The sequence below is a fragment of the Taurulus bubalis genome (assembly GCF_910589615.1).
Source record: "Taurulus bubalis genome assembly, chromosome: 2".
NCBI lineage: Eukaryota > Metazoa > Chordata > Actinopteri > Perciformes > Cottidae > Taurulus > Taurulus bubalis.
The window spans coordinates 35613127-35628554 of record NC_136590.1 but is presented as its reverse complement, the minus strand read 5'-3'; the positions used below and the strand labels follow the sequence as shown (position 1 = coordinate 35628554).

Genomic DNA, 15428 nt, shown 5'->3' with positions numbered 1-15428 from the left:
CATTTATAGATTGGAAATGTTACTACTTTAGAGAGAAATAATAGTAACTCCGGAAAAAGGACTCCCCTGTTTGTCCTGTGTACACATGCCTCAAAGAGCCACTAATGAGGCTGTATCATCTTAGGTTTGTTATTAATTATTTAATGACTAATTATCTCACAATCATTACTTAGTTTTGTTTTAAAATTCTATTTAGATCCTGAAAAGATTAAGTTTTCCATTATATCATTATAGCCGAGACAACTTTCTGGAATATATGCACACACACATTAAGATCACCGCCTGCACACAATTAGCTTTATCACCTCAAAAGTAGTTTCATTAGTTGATTTCTTAATCACGAGGAGAGATGTGGTGACGGTGATATAATTTGGGAGCACAATGTGTGATTTATTTATTGTATAATCTGTGTACCTTTTGGCTCCACCCTTTGTGCTGCCATATGCTAGTGGATGAGGGGCTGTCCATGTTCTATTAAAAAAGAAATGTGACAGAGATGTGATGGAGTTCTCCATGCAACCTAATGTGTTCTTTGTAGTCGGCCAGTTGTCAGCCTGATAAACTTTTTCTAAATGTCCATCCTTACTTTCTATTCTTGCCATTACTATGACTGTTTATACAATATCAAATATATGTGTGGCAGTAAAACGTAAAAGTGTGTTATTATTATTAAAAGAAGAGATAGTTGTGCCAGTAGTGTAGCAGCCATCAGGCCCTTTAAGACGATACTACCAGTGAATTCAGATATCAAGGGTTGCAGACTCTGTGGTGCACATGAGAGTAAGGAAGACAGACATTATTATGGGGTTCCCCTTTGCGCACATACAGAATCGCCAATTCCACGACCTCCCTTTTTCTGTTTTCTGATCATATGGCGCCATCTAGTGGCTGATAATGTGAATCACTGAAAGCTGATGCTCTCCAAACCTTAAGGGAAACCTCATAGAGGTTTTAGTGAATAGACTGCAGTGATTGGATACTGGCTTCCTGCCCAGGCTGTTGGCTTAGGAACCTTTGCCTAAATGTTCCTGCTGGCATCTTTGTGGTTTTGTATTTCAGGCCAAGGCTACAAAGCTATTTTGGGAGACGTGGTGTGTTTGTTCAAAGCTAGAACGGTATTTCTGTTCAGTTGAGACAACTCAAGAAACTAAATCTGACCACAGGCACGCAGTGACCTAGCAAATCCATCTGCTTGATCCAACAGTTATTTCATAACAGGAGGCCACAGCATAATTATACAATGATGTGGGCAGACACAACACAACTGCTCCCCCCAAAAAACTGAGATTTAGATACCTGATGTTTCTTTTTCAAGTAGTTTGACATTTCAAGATGCTGAGTGTGCATATTCCTCATCAACATCCTGCTGCCTTCAATGGCTTTTATAGGCTCCTGGAGCATATGCAGCAGCAGACACTCTGTGATACTTATATCATCTCAGTAATGTGGATGCTGTTGTGTTTTAACAGGCTGCTTCACAGGAAGCACTGTAACAGCACAACAATGTAATGGGCTGATAATGTAGAGTTATAGGTGGCCGTGTAGACGCTGTGTGTAATTCTGGACTGGAGTGTTGTTACTATATACAGTAATGTGCTGTGCTGGTGTGCATTCATTGAGGTGTAGCCCACAGACCCACTGATGTAGTACAAAGCTCTACAAAATCCTTGGATTTAAACTTTTGTTTGCGATTAGAGCCTTAACATACAGTTCACCCCCTTTGTGTCCCCTTATGATAGTTTAAATCATCTTATTTCAACATGAAAGCATTGTATATGATCTTCGACACCAGTGTTTTTCAACCTTTTTTGAGCCGCGGCACATTTTCTACATAAAAAAACACCAACAACCCAAAAAGTTACAAAATGTCACATTGTAGCATAATATATGGTATAGGTCATTATTGCACTACCTACTGGCATGGAAGAGTATTTAATTACTAGTCCAGCCACTATATTGCAGGCTCAGACACTCAACAATGGAAAAATATTTGCGGCATAATAATATTTTGTTGACCGATTAAGTGAAATTAGACATTTTACCACAGCACACCTGACTATCTCTCACAGCACACTGGTGTGCCGTGACACAGCGTTGAAAATCACTGTTCTACACCATCTTATCAAGCACTTCATTACAACTAATCTTTAGTTGCTTGGCTGTTATGATTAGGTTTTTGGAGAAATAGCATTGGCCTCTGGGAGTGTAGGCCACCTGGTTAAAGTAGAGGCTACAGAGCACCTCCTTGTACAGTATTTTCTCTCTCTCTCTCTCTTTTTCTCTCTCTCTCTCTCTCTCTCACACACACACACACACACACACACACACACACACACACACACACACACACACGCACACACACACACACTTCCTCGATAGATCCTTGGATTTGGGAACGGCCTCCTGGCTGCCTCTCCCTCTTATTGTGCCAGATCAGCGGGGCCTTGAGATGAATCTTTAATGACCGGTTCCAACGGCTTAATGGCCTCTAATGTTCTGTAATGATCTCCCGTCAACGCCGTGCGCGCGGCCTTAATGGATCCAATCCCGTGGAGAATTCTCCGGCTAGAACTTCGGTAATTCCTCCTCTTTTCGTAGCGCAGCGCAGCGCACACCAGAAAGTGCGAGAAGCCATGAGCACAAGGCTCTGGAGCTCCACGGGCGCAGCATGAGTTTCCCTCTCCGCCGATCGGCCTCAGGTAGGACCGGGGGGAACGATGTGGAATAAAGAGATTTGACCCGGCCTAGCAATCCAAAAGTACGAGCGTAACTCGGCTGCTGTTGCTGCGGGAATATACTATTACAGGGGGAAATGGATAAACACATGGTTGAGTTGAGGTCAACGGAAGTCTCTGAAGGGACTTTTCTAAAACGCTGCATCGGTGCTTTTGTTGATGCTACTTATACAGATTGTTTTCGGCATTAACTTGTTCTCAAAATACTAAATGTTCGGTTTTATATGGTGGTGTTTGAAATAAGTCGATCATTTTGGTAGAAACTAAGTCAGACGTGTTGTTAACTGAGTTAAAACTTGAAGCGCTGTCCATGGTGCTGAAAGCAGCGCCGGACGCGCCCTTCTATTCAGAGACTGCTGGACTCTGGAGAAAACCGTTTGTTTGGACGTATGCCCTCAATTCCATCCATTCATAATGTATGGCCTTGTAATTTATGCTCTTAGTATTATTCTGATGTATCCTTTGCATCCTTGGGGACGATATCAAAGCATTTCAGGAATTGAGATCTGCACTTGTCCCGTCGGTGTCCTCCAAGCTCACAGGGCGGATTTCACAACTCCAACTTTTTAAATTATCATAAAACTTGACAGAAGTGTCAGTTGGGGAATGCTAAATAAATCAGAGACTTTAAGTCAAAAGTCTCGGCTCTTAGCACAATTCCTGTTACTGTCAAAATCCATGTCAGCCTGCAGGGCGGTTTCTAACATCGTCTACTCTACCAAAATATGATCATGCAAAACAGCTTTTTAACTCAGAATTTCCCAAAACGGATTCAGGTAAAAGGAAAGCACGTCAATTTCACAGCTCTTCAACGAGTCTGATGTAGACATCACTGTTCACTGCTGTCTTTGATGGCCGATCTTCGAAAGGCCTCAGCGGTTTGTTCCAATGTGTTTATCTTGATTATTAATACTGCCACATGCTGCTGGATTTCTGATCATAACTGGAATTCATAGTTAGAGATAGAATCACACAGAAAAAGGCTCTTTCTGGATATTTACTGTATAGTTTTTTTCTGTCAGGATTAACTCCCTCTTCTCCAACCTATTTGAGTTCTGCTGTAGCTACAGAGCTCCAACCAAACCATATATAAGTTGACACTTTTAAATCATATAAAAGATTATATCAGCTCAAATGTATCTTTCTAATTTCACTTAATTTGATTCTTGATTCACATACTCTTTTATAACATTACAATGTGTTATTGTGCTGATTTAATTAAAGCTAAAGCGTGATAAACTGTGGTGATTATGTTCTTCAGAGGTATCTGGTTTGTTTGTCCTGCAGCTTATTGTTACATTGTGTTACCTCTGGTCTTTGCTGCCTTTGCTTTTAGGGACACGTGGTGGTTTTAAAAGCATGGAGCTCATAAATGAGAGATGAAGGCTTAGCTTTCAGTCCCTTCATTACAGTGGTTGTACACGTTTGCTTTCATATTTTGATGCTTTAGATGACATCACAGATTGCTTATGAAATCTTTCATGGCTGAAGTGCCGTCTGCAGGGAGTGGGTTGAGCTGTACGATAACACCTAAACTATATATACACCTGTACATTTGCAATGGTCTTACCTAACCAGAAGACAATTGGTGTTAGTTGAACTCCTTCAGTCAAGCACAGGACAGAGGCTCCGCTTCACTGACCATGGTCCTGACCCAAGTTTCTGTCCACAGTCCATCACTTTCTCCTCCAGACACGGGCTTATTCTCACAGTGGACTACTGAGATGTCCACTCCAGTCATGCAATTTACTGCTCATGACATCCTCTTGCTTTCCAGCCATCGATTTTCCTCTGGTGAACAGCATGCATTGGCTCTGCCTGCTGCTCGGCGCCAGGTGCCACAGGTCGACCTCCACTGTCAGTTGCTCGGCTCTTTGTCCGCAACCTTGTCTCCCTCAAGACCAGCTGGGAGTTGCAGTTGCCATGCGCCATTGCAAGTGTATCTGCCGCTGACAGCTGTGCATCTGCTTTCTTGTGGAGGCTTGCCTGCGGCCAGTCGACATGCATGAATTGTCTGTTTGCTGCTGTACGTGTGTGTGCATCGCCTCTGGTGCGAATGCAAACAAGACCTCTAGAGAAAGACTTGGCTCATCTGGACTGAAGTGCTGTCTTCGTTACTCACCTCCTTCTTGCACGCTGCAGCCTCTCAGCAGTGGTGAACCTCTGCACCAAAATAAGATGAGAGCCCCTCCTTCTCCCACTTTGTCTCTCTCACACACACTCCTAGGTCTCTCTCAACCTTCCATTATTGTCCCTTCACTGGCATGTATCTGTCTTTCCTCCTCATATCATGCCTCCTCGTGTCGCCTATATAACTCCTTTCTTCTTCCTTCAGCCTCTCACACACTCAATATTGTACATCTCTCTCACGTCCTTTGCCTCTTCTCCTTTGTCCTCCTCTCTTTCATTCATCATTCTCTTTTCCCAATTAATTTGTAGGTTGTGTACAAGCTTCTCCCTCTCTCACCAAACTCAATATCCCCCCCTCTTCCCATTAGTCCTCCTCCCATTAATTCACCTGCCCGTCTGCTCTCTCTCTCTCTTTCATTTCACTCCTTTTTCTCACTCCTCCTCCTTTATTACACCCTCCACTCCGTTCCCTCTCCACCTCTCCACCTCCCTGCCTATCACACATGCAGGATAACATGTAAATATCATGCCACGTGGGGTTGACGGCTACAGGTGCCCTGTGACTGAGGAGGAGCTGCCCAAACGCCCCTCATCACACCTCTCCGACCCCTTCCACATACACGCACACACACACAACACGTACACATGCCCCCCCCCCCCCCCCCCCCCCCTCCTCGTCCTTCTTCCTCACGGCGGGCAGGGCTGCAGCAGTTTTATGAACGGCACGGCACGGCTGCATGCATCATGATCTCCTTTCCCTCGGAGCCGTTTCATTGACAAACATTCCGGTTGCTGCATTTCGGTCACGGACAGCGTCGAAGAGGAGCGATGCAGAGCCGCAGCAGCAGCAGCAGAGGAGGAAGAAGCCGCAGCTGCAGTGATCATTACCAACCACCCCGGTGTTGTTCGCACCAGTTTATAAGCTGTTGATTCGCCACTTGTACCCAGGACTGGGTTCCCTCTTCCTCCTCCACGCTCTCTCGGGACAGCCAGGAGGATCACCTGAGGGGGGGATCAGACCGCCTTTGCCCCTTTTGGACCCGCTGCGGGACGTGAGGCGGCGTCATCACCGCTCACTCACTGGCACATTATTGGGATTGTTTAACGACTACCATGAAGCGCCCGGACGCACCGATGGAGGATTCTGGACGCTTCTTAAAATCACGAGACTGCAGCGGCCGGTTCGTGATGCGAACTGAGCCGTGGGTGGTGTAGAGACAAACCCCCCCGCAATCTACACACCCCCACCGCCTCATCCGCGAACACCACCCACCTCCACGCCATCCCTCCCCAACCGGGACGCGCAGCCTTGTTCCACTCCATCGGGGGAACATGTCCCGGGCAGCGGCTATCGCGAGCTCCCTGATCCGCCAGAAGCGACAGGCGCGGGAGAAGGCGAATGCCTGCCGCGGCAGCAGCAGCCCGAGCAACAGCAAGGGCACGAGCGAGAAGCCCAGCAAGCTGAACGTGTTCTCGCGTGTCAAACTGTTTGGATCGAGGAAGAAACGGAAGAGAAAACGACCACCAGGTCTGAGAGTGGGGGAGAAAAAAAGTGGGGAACCATCACCAGCATCATCATCATCATCATCACCGTCCACCACCAACAAACACCATTTTCTCTCATCACTGAGGCTGGTCCTTCATCCCTCACCCCAGTCATCTCAGTGGTTCAGGAGTTAATCCTGTTGCGTGACACCACAAACATCACATGTGAACAACTTTGTGTTGTCCCGCAGCAAAGTGTTGTAGCAGCGTGTGTCTTTGATAGCTGATGGAGAGCTCGTTTAAACAGGGTCCCCATTTAAGCAGAGCTGGAGCTATACTCCTGTTATCATGTTGGATCTGTCCATTTTTTGGGGGGGGATTTGTGTGTGCGCCACTTTGCACAGGGGTCAGAGACCGTCATCGGGCCCTTAAGGCCCAGTGATTGGAAAACTAATCTGCTTCTCCTCCTGATACTTCCGGCTTCTTTGTGATTGCTGGATTTTGTACATTTGATGAAATGACAGTGAATGCAGTTAATGTGTGTCCTCTCCTGTGCTCCTCTCAGAGCCCCAGTTAAAGGGCATTGTGACCAGGCTGTCCAGTAGCCAGGGCTTCCAGCTGCAGATGCAGCCTGATGGCACCATTGATGGGACCAAGGATGAAGATAGCACTTACGGTAAGTCCACCTTTGGACTTGCAGAATAGAGTAGACATCCACATTTTAAATGGTTCTTAATTTGCTTTGTATTTCAACAACCAACTTGGGCTGCAACGAACCGTTCTTTTCCTTGAGGATTAATCAGCTGATAACTTTCTGGAAAGACAAATGTGCATGTGTTACTCCAACGCTGATCATATAAATGCACATCAACTGCTTTGCTATGCTTGTGTAGAGAAATAACTGAAGGCTGACACAAATATAGTCTTAAAACTTCCATTTGCTCTACTTATAAAGTAAAGGAAGATACAATGATATAATAATATACAGTAGAAACTGAAACCACTACTTTAAAATACAATAGATAAATGTAACATATCGAAGGTTTCATATCAATCAAGGTCTGTTTCAGTTCAATTCCCAAATCCCGACTTTGGTGGCTAAATCCAATCTAATGATAAACTTCATTCTGTGGAAGTCACACAGCAACATGTCAGGTGTTCATTTAATTGGGAAACTGGTGGCTGCTTTTCTTCCAACTGTCAGATGGTATCAGATGTTAAACGTTAACTGGTTAAAGAAATTGATTAACTATCCACAGGATGTACGTTGCAAAAGATACTTGAAGTGATCCAGAGAACACCCTTTATCTCTCTCTCTCTCTCACACACACACACACACACACACACACACACACACACACACACACACACACACACACACACACACACGGCTACAATGTGTGATTGATACAGATAATTTCATTCTGCTATTGTGGTTCAGGCGGTAATCACTCTCCTCCTCGTGCACAGTCGGTGTTGCCAGCGTCGCGCATTAATCTCGGCTACTTCCCGGGCCACCAACTGTTGTGTGGACAAGAAAGAGAAAGACATGGCGACAAAGGCGACGTGTTCTTTAATTGGATGATTTCAAGGTGTATATATCATGTAAATGCGTGAAATGAGCCGCCCGTGACCGGGTTTCAATGGGTAATCCATGTAATCCAGTTCTCCATAAAACCGCAGTCATTATGAAAAACATGGTTGGCTAAATGTGTGTAATTATACGAGGGCCTGGCTCATCAAACTTCCAGGGATAATTATGTCCCTGCTACAGAGATTTTACTGGAAAAAACATTAATTATGCTTTGCTTGTGCCTGACTGCACACAAATGGTGAAAACAAGAACAACAACCACAAATAATATGAAACAAAAAAATCAGTGTTGTGATGTCATTTATCGATGCGCCCCAAAATGTGTAATATGATTGTTATATGCATACTTATTTTGTGACCAATGTAGACTCTATCTGTTCATCTGACATTGCTGGAATACATTTAAATCAGACTGTCTGTGCTTTAGCATGCATTAAGGGTGAGGAACATCAGCATCACACTGTGTAACCCTTGTGCCTCGCAAGGGACATTTGGGGCTTTTGAAATGTTATTATATTACTTTGGTTGTGTTAACACATAGGGCTTATATTTTGGCAATGATATCTGCATCAAAAAAACATTCCATGAAATTATATTTACTCTACATGATCAAAAGTAGGAATTAGTCCTGAGAAGATTATATAATTGATAGTTGATTAAATGATTGAAAGAACATTATTCAACGACAGTTTTGAATATTGCTTGCTATGAAATGATTTATATAATTGTAAATTAAAACAACGTTGACTGTTGCTCAAACAAAACAAGGAAGGTGTCACTTTTGGGTAATCTTCTCACTAACTTCTGAAATTTCATTGGCTAAATGATGAGTCCATTGATATAAAAAGAGCTGCTAGTGGAAATAATACTTAGTTGTAGCTCCAGTAGGAATATTGTAATGTATAAGAGTAGAAATAGCTGTAAACTTAAACTGGTCATTGCCCTACTAAATGTTTTCTAAACCCTGCTTTGCAATGTGCCTTTTCGGCAATTCTAAGCCTTTCCCACGTCTCAATGCCGGCCGCTAAATCGTTAGTGTAATTCCGTGGCCTTCACGCCTCACTGACCTTGTTAGATAGCTTCTCTGTGGCAAAATGGAGGTGCCGTCAGACCAGATGCTTCCTTATTGATGAGGATTCTTCTCTCCGTTTCCCCCTGTGTTCACTCTGTGACTGCTCGTTTGTTTTGTGTGTGTGTGTGTGTGTGTGTGTGTGTGTGTGTGTGTGTGTGTGTGTGTGTGTGGATTATTGTTTGCATTCATAGCTGTGTTCAACCTGATCCCAGTGGGACTTCGTGTGGTGGCCATCCAGGGCGTCCAGACCAAACTCTATCTGGCGATGAACAACGAAGGCTTTCTCTACACCTCTGTAGGTTTACCGCACTCTCACAGACACACATCACCACCATTATCATCATCATTACAGACTGTGGGGGACTGAAATCTCTTCTTTGGGTCAGGTTGAGTAATGAAGCAGCAGCCCTTAGTGTGGCCAGTCTCATCATCATCCCATCACCACATCAATGCTTTAACTACAGTTTTGCCTTGTGACTCAACGGCTGTTATTATTCAGTGTGTGAAACTCCTCTATCCATCTACTGATATTGTGGCTTCACAGGATTGATTTTCAGATCATCATCTAGCCTCCTTTTGTTTATCTCCCTGTGGCCATTCTTTGAAAGGGAGATTACTTTTTGTCCATTTACAAACAGATCCTAGATTTGTTTTCATGCTTTTCCCTCTGAGATTTACACAAACATCCCCACTGTGCATATCTTTTCTCAGACCGGTCAGAAGGCGGTGTTGGTGCACTAAGTGCCTCGCTTTAAGCTCTTGAGCGGTGATGGTGGGCGGTGTAGATGCAATAACAAAACAAAAAATCAACAACAATAACACGCATTTTCAGCAATCTAAACAAGCCTGCGAGCCTAAAAGATGAAAACTAACAAAGTAGAAAATTAAAAAAGGCACACACACACCTCAAAGTAACAGTCATGCTGCTACGCCTGTGCAGGCATGTACACCACCTCAATATCTGGCCCATTGTGTCCAGTCCTGGAGGCTTTACGTCGGCCATAATATATCATATCATATCCCTTCATCTTCTCACCTGCATGCAAACTGCGTGTGCATGCAGACACACAAAGCACATGTGTCCATCTAGTTGTAATGAATCTATTTCACAATATCTCACACACACACACACACACACACACACACACACACACACACACACACACACACACACACAGCTTGATTAAAATTAATTAATGGTTGGCAGAGAGAAAGAGCATCCTTTCTTCCTGTATCCTCCCGTTCCCCCCGGCATCCTGGGTACCATCCTTCTCTCAGTGGGCTGGTTGATATTCAAGGGAGTAGCTGTCTGCTATGGAAATGCAGGAATAAGGAAATGCAAATGTCAGCTGTCCTAAGTTGGTGCAGTTTGTTTTTGGAGACTATCGCCCGGCCGAGATAATGACTCAAACAGCCAACCGAATACACTGATGGCAATATGGTGGAATGACCTCACATGTTTTAGTGGAGTTTCCGTTACAAACTCCTCCCTTCGGTGAGGCGAACGCCCTCACCTCTTCATATCCATTTCATCACCGTTGTGTCTTCTTTCTTTTGTGATTTGTTCTAATATTTGACCCACTTTCCCCTCAGGAACATTTTACCCCCGAGTGTAAGTTCAAGGAGTCGGTGTTTGAGAACTACTACGTCACCTACTCCTCCATGCTGTACCGGCAGCAGGCCTCGGGTCGGGCCTGGTACCTCGGACTCAACAAGGAGGGTGGAATCATGAAGGGGAACCACGTGAAGAAGAACAAGGCCGCCGCACATTTCATACCGAAACCACTCAAAGGTAAAGGACGCAAACTGCTCTCAAACAGGCTTAAGTTAATTTAAGTTAAGTGGACTTTTATTCTGCATTACACATATTCCTATATTTTAAGCACCAGAAAACTTGGTTTCGATAGAATGTCTCTGTAACAAACATTAAAGAGAGTTTGACACCAGTAAGCTGTTGTCACATGAATCTGCTGATGAGGGAAAGTTACTCTGTGCTCACCTTAATAAATCACAGCTCACACATGAAGGATTTTGCGACACCACAACTAGTGTGGAAGCCAATCGTGGTTTATTGATCAGACAAATTATTATTTAAAGAAGTGTAATTGTATATGCCTTAAATAATGTGAAAACTTGGTGTAGAAATAGTCAATATTTCTCTAGAAGCAGTAAGCAGAGATGAATAAAAACATCCTTAGGGGACAATCACATGTTGCATCTAAAAACATGTGCAAAACGGTGACGATGATGATGGAGTTGCAGTAAATTAGCAGGAAGGCTCAATGAATAAACTAAACAAAGATAAATGGATTTCCAGCACTAAATAAATGTAAAAAATCCCTCACATTAGCTTTACCATTTGATTTGTCTGACCACTCGGCCGACCTGACAACCGGATGTCGGGATGTCTTTTGACAGCGAAAGTGAAGCAAGTAAAATCTTCCATGGGACGGATAATAAAGTTTACGAACTAAAAGGATGGACTTCTCCTCCATTAATTTACCGTTATGTATGGGAGAAATGAAAACTTCCCTTTAAAAGACCAGGAGGGGATTTTTTTATAAATAAGATTAAATAAGCAACAAATAACGTCAATGTTAGCGGCGAAAAAAACACCTAATTATTGTTTATGAAATGTAACATTCAAAAGCTAATGTGCTTCAATAAGAGTCTACATGGCGACTGCACGAAGCGTTGATTATATAGTTTGCATGTGTACTGGAGATTAGTGTGGCAGGTGAACTCTATAATGAGCACAGGTGCAACAAACTGTCTCATCATGCAGGGGTCATGGGTCATTTAGCTGTAAAGTGAATTATTGATTAAACGGAAACCTCACCCAACAGTTAACCGCGCCTGACTAAGTGAAGCACGTAAAAAAACAGGTCGTCTCCCGGCCCCAGCCGAGTGACTAAAGCGACAAAAGCAAACAATCCACCACAGTCATCAGACTTTGACTGATTGTCATTTACCTTTCTTCTGATTGGTGCATGGGAATCTGTGACACATGCACTAATCAGATGAGAGGCTAATAACAATCTGTACTGTGGATATTACAGTATAAAATAAGTTTGGAAACAGAATGAGAGAGAAAAATATAGATCGGCCGTAATAATAGTTTTATAGTAACAATGACTTCCACTACTGTGAAAAGCAGCTGTTTTTAGGGAACACGCTCTAAAAACACATATTACATAATTACATATAAGCTGTAGGCGGACAAGCGTTCCATGTGATAACGCTTTGTTGTCTCATTTAGCCGCTTCTTTGCAACGGCCTTTTTTAAGACATGTAAAAGCCTAAAAATTCAAGATGGGTATTTACTGAAATATGTTTTGGTCATGGAACAAAATATGAAATTTTCTGAAGCTTGTGATAACCACATTCCTCATCTCAGGCATGTAACCAAAAACCCACTCAGAAAAACATAAACTTTGAGACACAAACTCATTTCCGTGATTTATTTACAACTCATTCGTGCAGCACCATTGTTAACAGCTAAAGAGCCAGATGTTTTCCTCAGAGATAAGTGGAGAGCAAAACGGAGCTAAAAGGAGAATATTAGACACAAACACGACTCCACATGATGCTCATGTTGCTCTGTACCTGCTGGGTGTGTAAAAAGACAACTGCTTTTTAACATGCTTGCATATATATTTCATTAATGCATTACAGTGTGTTTATATTGTCTCCGTGTGGGCAAAAAAAAGAGAAAAATACTGCAGTTTAAGAGGAAAACTAATAATTGATTATGATTGTTTAAGACTAGAAATCATTGGCAGTTAAGTCAGAACTTCTTGTTAATTAGACTTTCAATAAAGCAAACCTTTCCATGTTTTCTGCGTGCCCGTTGTGCGGGGGATCTACATGTACCTGACTGCCTGAACAAGGCGTGCATACCAAACATGAGTGATTCAGATCGACCAGCAGCTCAGCTATCCATTAATCAATGCCTCTTGTCTTCTGTGTCCGTGTGCAGTGGCCATGTACAGGGAGCCCTCCCTCCACGACCTGACAGAACTCTCACGGTCAGGCAGCGGCACACCGACCAAGAGTCGCAGCGCTTCGGCCCTACTTAACGGAGGAGGGAAGTCGCCTAGCAACAATGACTTATCCTAGCCCCCTACCCCACACACACCCACAGAAGACATACATACACGATTAGAACACACACACACACACACACAAACACAGATCTCAGGCCGACATGCCCACACATCCGGCTGGAGAGGGGTAGGAGGAGGCGAGGACTAAATGACGGAGGACAGGAATGTGTTCTTCCACTTAACGGAGCCCACTGTGACTGACTGTGATGTAAATAAATCAAGGACAATCAATCCGTCTGGCTCTGCTGCTCTGTTCTGCAGAGGGACAGAACCCATGAATCTCTGCCCTTGACTACTCTTCCTGCTGTATTATAATCAGAGAGAGATGGAGGGAGACTAGAGCGATAGAGAGAGTCAGTCAGTCACAAAGTCAGACAAACAGACTGTTACAGAGAACCAAAGAGTCCAAGTGTTAACTAAGTTACTGCAGTGAAAAGGAAAGTGGCAAGAAAGTTAGTGACAAAGGAAGGAAGTCTTTATCTATTCTACCATATGCTATGTTTACACAGAGCTCATGGGGTTAAGTCATATTTTTAAAATGACATATGTATTCCTTGTATACTTATGAGGACTGATTATTTGTTTGCATGCAGATGCGCCTGTGTGAGCGTGTGTGTGTGTGTGTGTGTGTGTGTGTGTGTGTGTGATCAAGTACACACCGTGCTTGCAGTAGGAGTGTGTGTGTGTGGGGGGGGGGGGCAAGCGAGTGTGTGTGCGCGCAAGCATGTATCTGTAGGAGGGGGGTGGGGGGGGGATTTTACCTTTTTAAGATCTGTCGTATATCAGACAAACCTCCTGAGGGCTTTAGCAGGTAAGAATAAGGTTTACTGTATATGCTTCCATGCTTACTTCTTACAAGTAATGCTGTTGTTTATCTTTCCGTTTTGTTGTTGTTGTTGTCCCTTGCTGTTTGTTTATTGTTGCATGGAAGCTTGCGGACCTCTGCTCAGTAGCAGCATGCCGAAGGTCCGTTTTCTTTTCTGGTCGTACGTGTTCCTGACCTAAAGTGAACACTAGTGAGCCAACAGTGTCATACCAGAACACTAGTGAACACTATACTGCACCAATAGTTTTGCACCACAACATGTAATGGACCAATGGTGTTGGACCAGAGCCAGAACCACCTGGACCAATGGGAGCACAGATTAACTTAATATTTTGGTTCCTGCTGTGGACAAACTAGAAATGCACTAAATAAACACTTTTTTTTTTAAAGTTATTGTCTTGTCTTATTTTGTTTAGCCCATTTATGTTGAAGTGCTTTGAGTATTCATCAATATTATAAATGTAATCAACTGTATGTGCTATACAAAACTGTTGTCAGTGTCAGTTCACCTCATTTACAGAAATATGTCATCATACTTAGCCGACCTCTCGTGGTATGCAGATAGTTTTGCTTTTATTTGCCAGGTTTTGTGACATCGATCTCAGATTTCTGCCACCACTTCACTACAATGGAGTTGAATGGATTTACGTTGTGTTGTGAAGAAACAGGCTCTTTGAAAACTTGTTGGTTATCAGAGTAAAGGAGACATGATTCTACCGATTTCGTTCAATATTTTGTATGTATTTAACGTTTTGCACCATAAATTAGATTCCAATCTCCTCCATTGTAATGGAATTTCTAGAGACATGTTTAAATAAATGGAAAATAAGCTGTAAACTATCTGTTTGACAATGTACCACAGTGGAAAAGTGAGACTTGTTTTTCTCGGGTGAACTGACCCTTTATTTGTATCAAGTAGGATTGTGTTTCATACAGATCGATGCAGCACAACTGTTCTCTCTTTTGATATTTCAGAAGGCCTAACCAGGTTTTGAGGATGTTGTTTTCAAACTGGTAAAGCATACAAAAAATATACCAATGTTCAAAGTACACTAAAAATAAAAACTGCTTACGTTCATTCTCGTGTTGACGCATTTTCCTCCAGCAGCGCTTTGTCCTATCCAACAAACTGATTTTAGTTAGAGTCAAACTAAATCCCTTCCAAATGAAGAAATCAATGCCCATAATTATACTCCTTTAGATTGAGCAAGTAGTTTTTTTAATTACAGTGATTGCTGTTGAGATTTATTTCTGACTCGCATGATTCAAACTCTTTTAGTGACTCTGAGCCTTTTAAAGTCCAAAAGTAAAAACATTTATGGAAAGAAAACAATTCGAAGCCCTTCCAAAACTCATAAAGTGTTTTTGTACATAGAAAAATCTTGCTTTGAACCATATTTTACTACATTATAACTTTCAAAACAAACATTTTCATGGTGGTTCATGGTTGTCCCGCGTGCGACTTACAAAATGGGAGTCAC

The 15428-nt window shown here is 43.0% G+C and overlaps 1 protein-coding gene across 2 annotated transcripts; it reads left to right on the top strand.

Moving 5' to 3' along the window:
• Positions 1-2668: 2668 nt before the first annotated feature.
• On the top strand, positions 2669-13574 carry fgf13b (fibroblast growth factor 13b; the record flags this gene model as incomplete). Of its 2 annotated transcripts, none has more annotated exons than XM_079214184.1 (5): positions 2669-2699; positions 6916-7026; positions 9207-9310; positions 10609-10807; positions 12995-13574. In XM_079214184.1, 5 exons carry the CDS (start codon positions 2669-2671, stop codon positions 13132-13134), a joined length of 585 nt encoding a protein of 194 aa, XP_079070310.1. In that variant the 3' UTR covers positions 13135-13574. The 2 variants fall into 2 exon arrangements, with proteins under 2 accessions (XP_079070310.1, XP_079070309.1); XM_079214183.1 differs by lacking the exon at positions 2669-2699 and adding an exon at positions 6198-6393.
• Positions 13575-15428: the final 1854 nt, after the last annotated feature.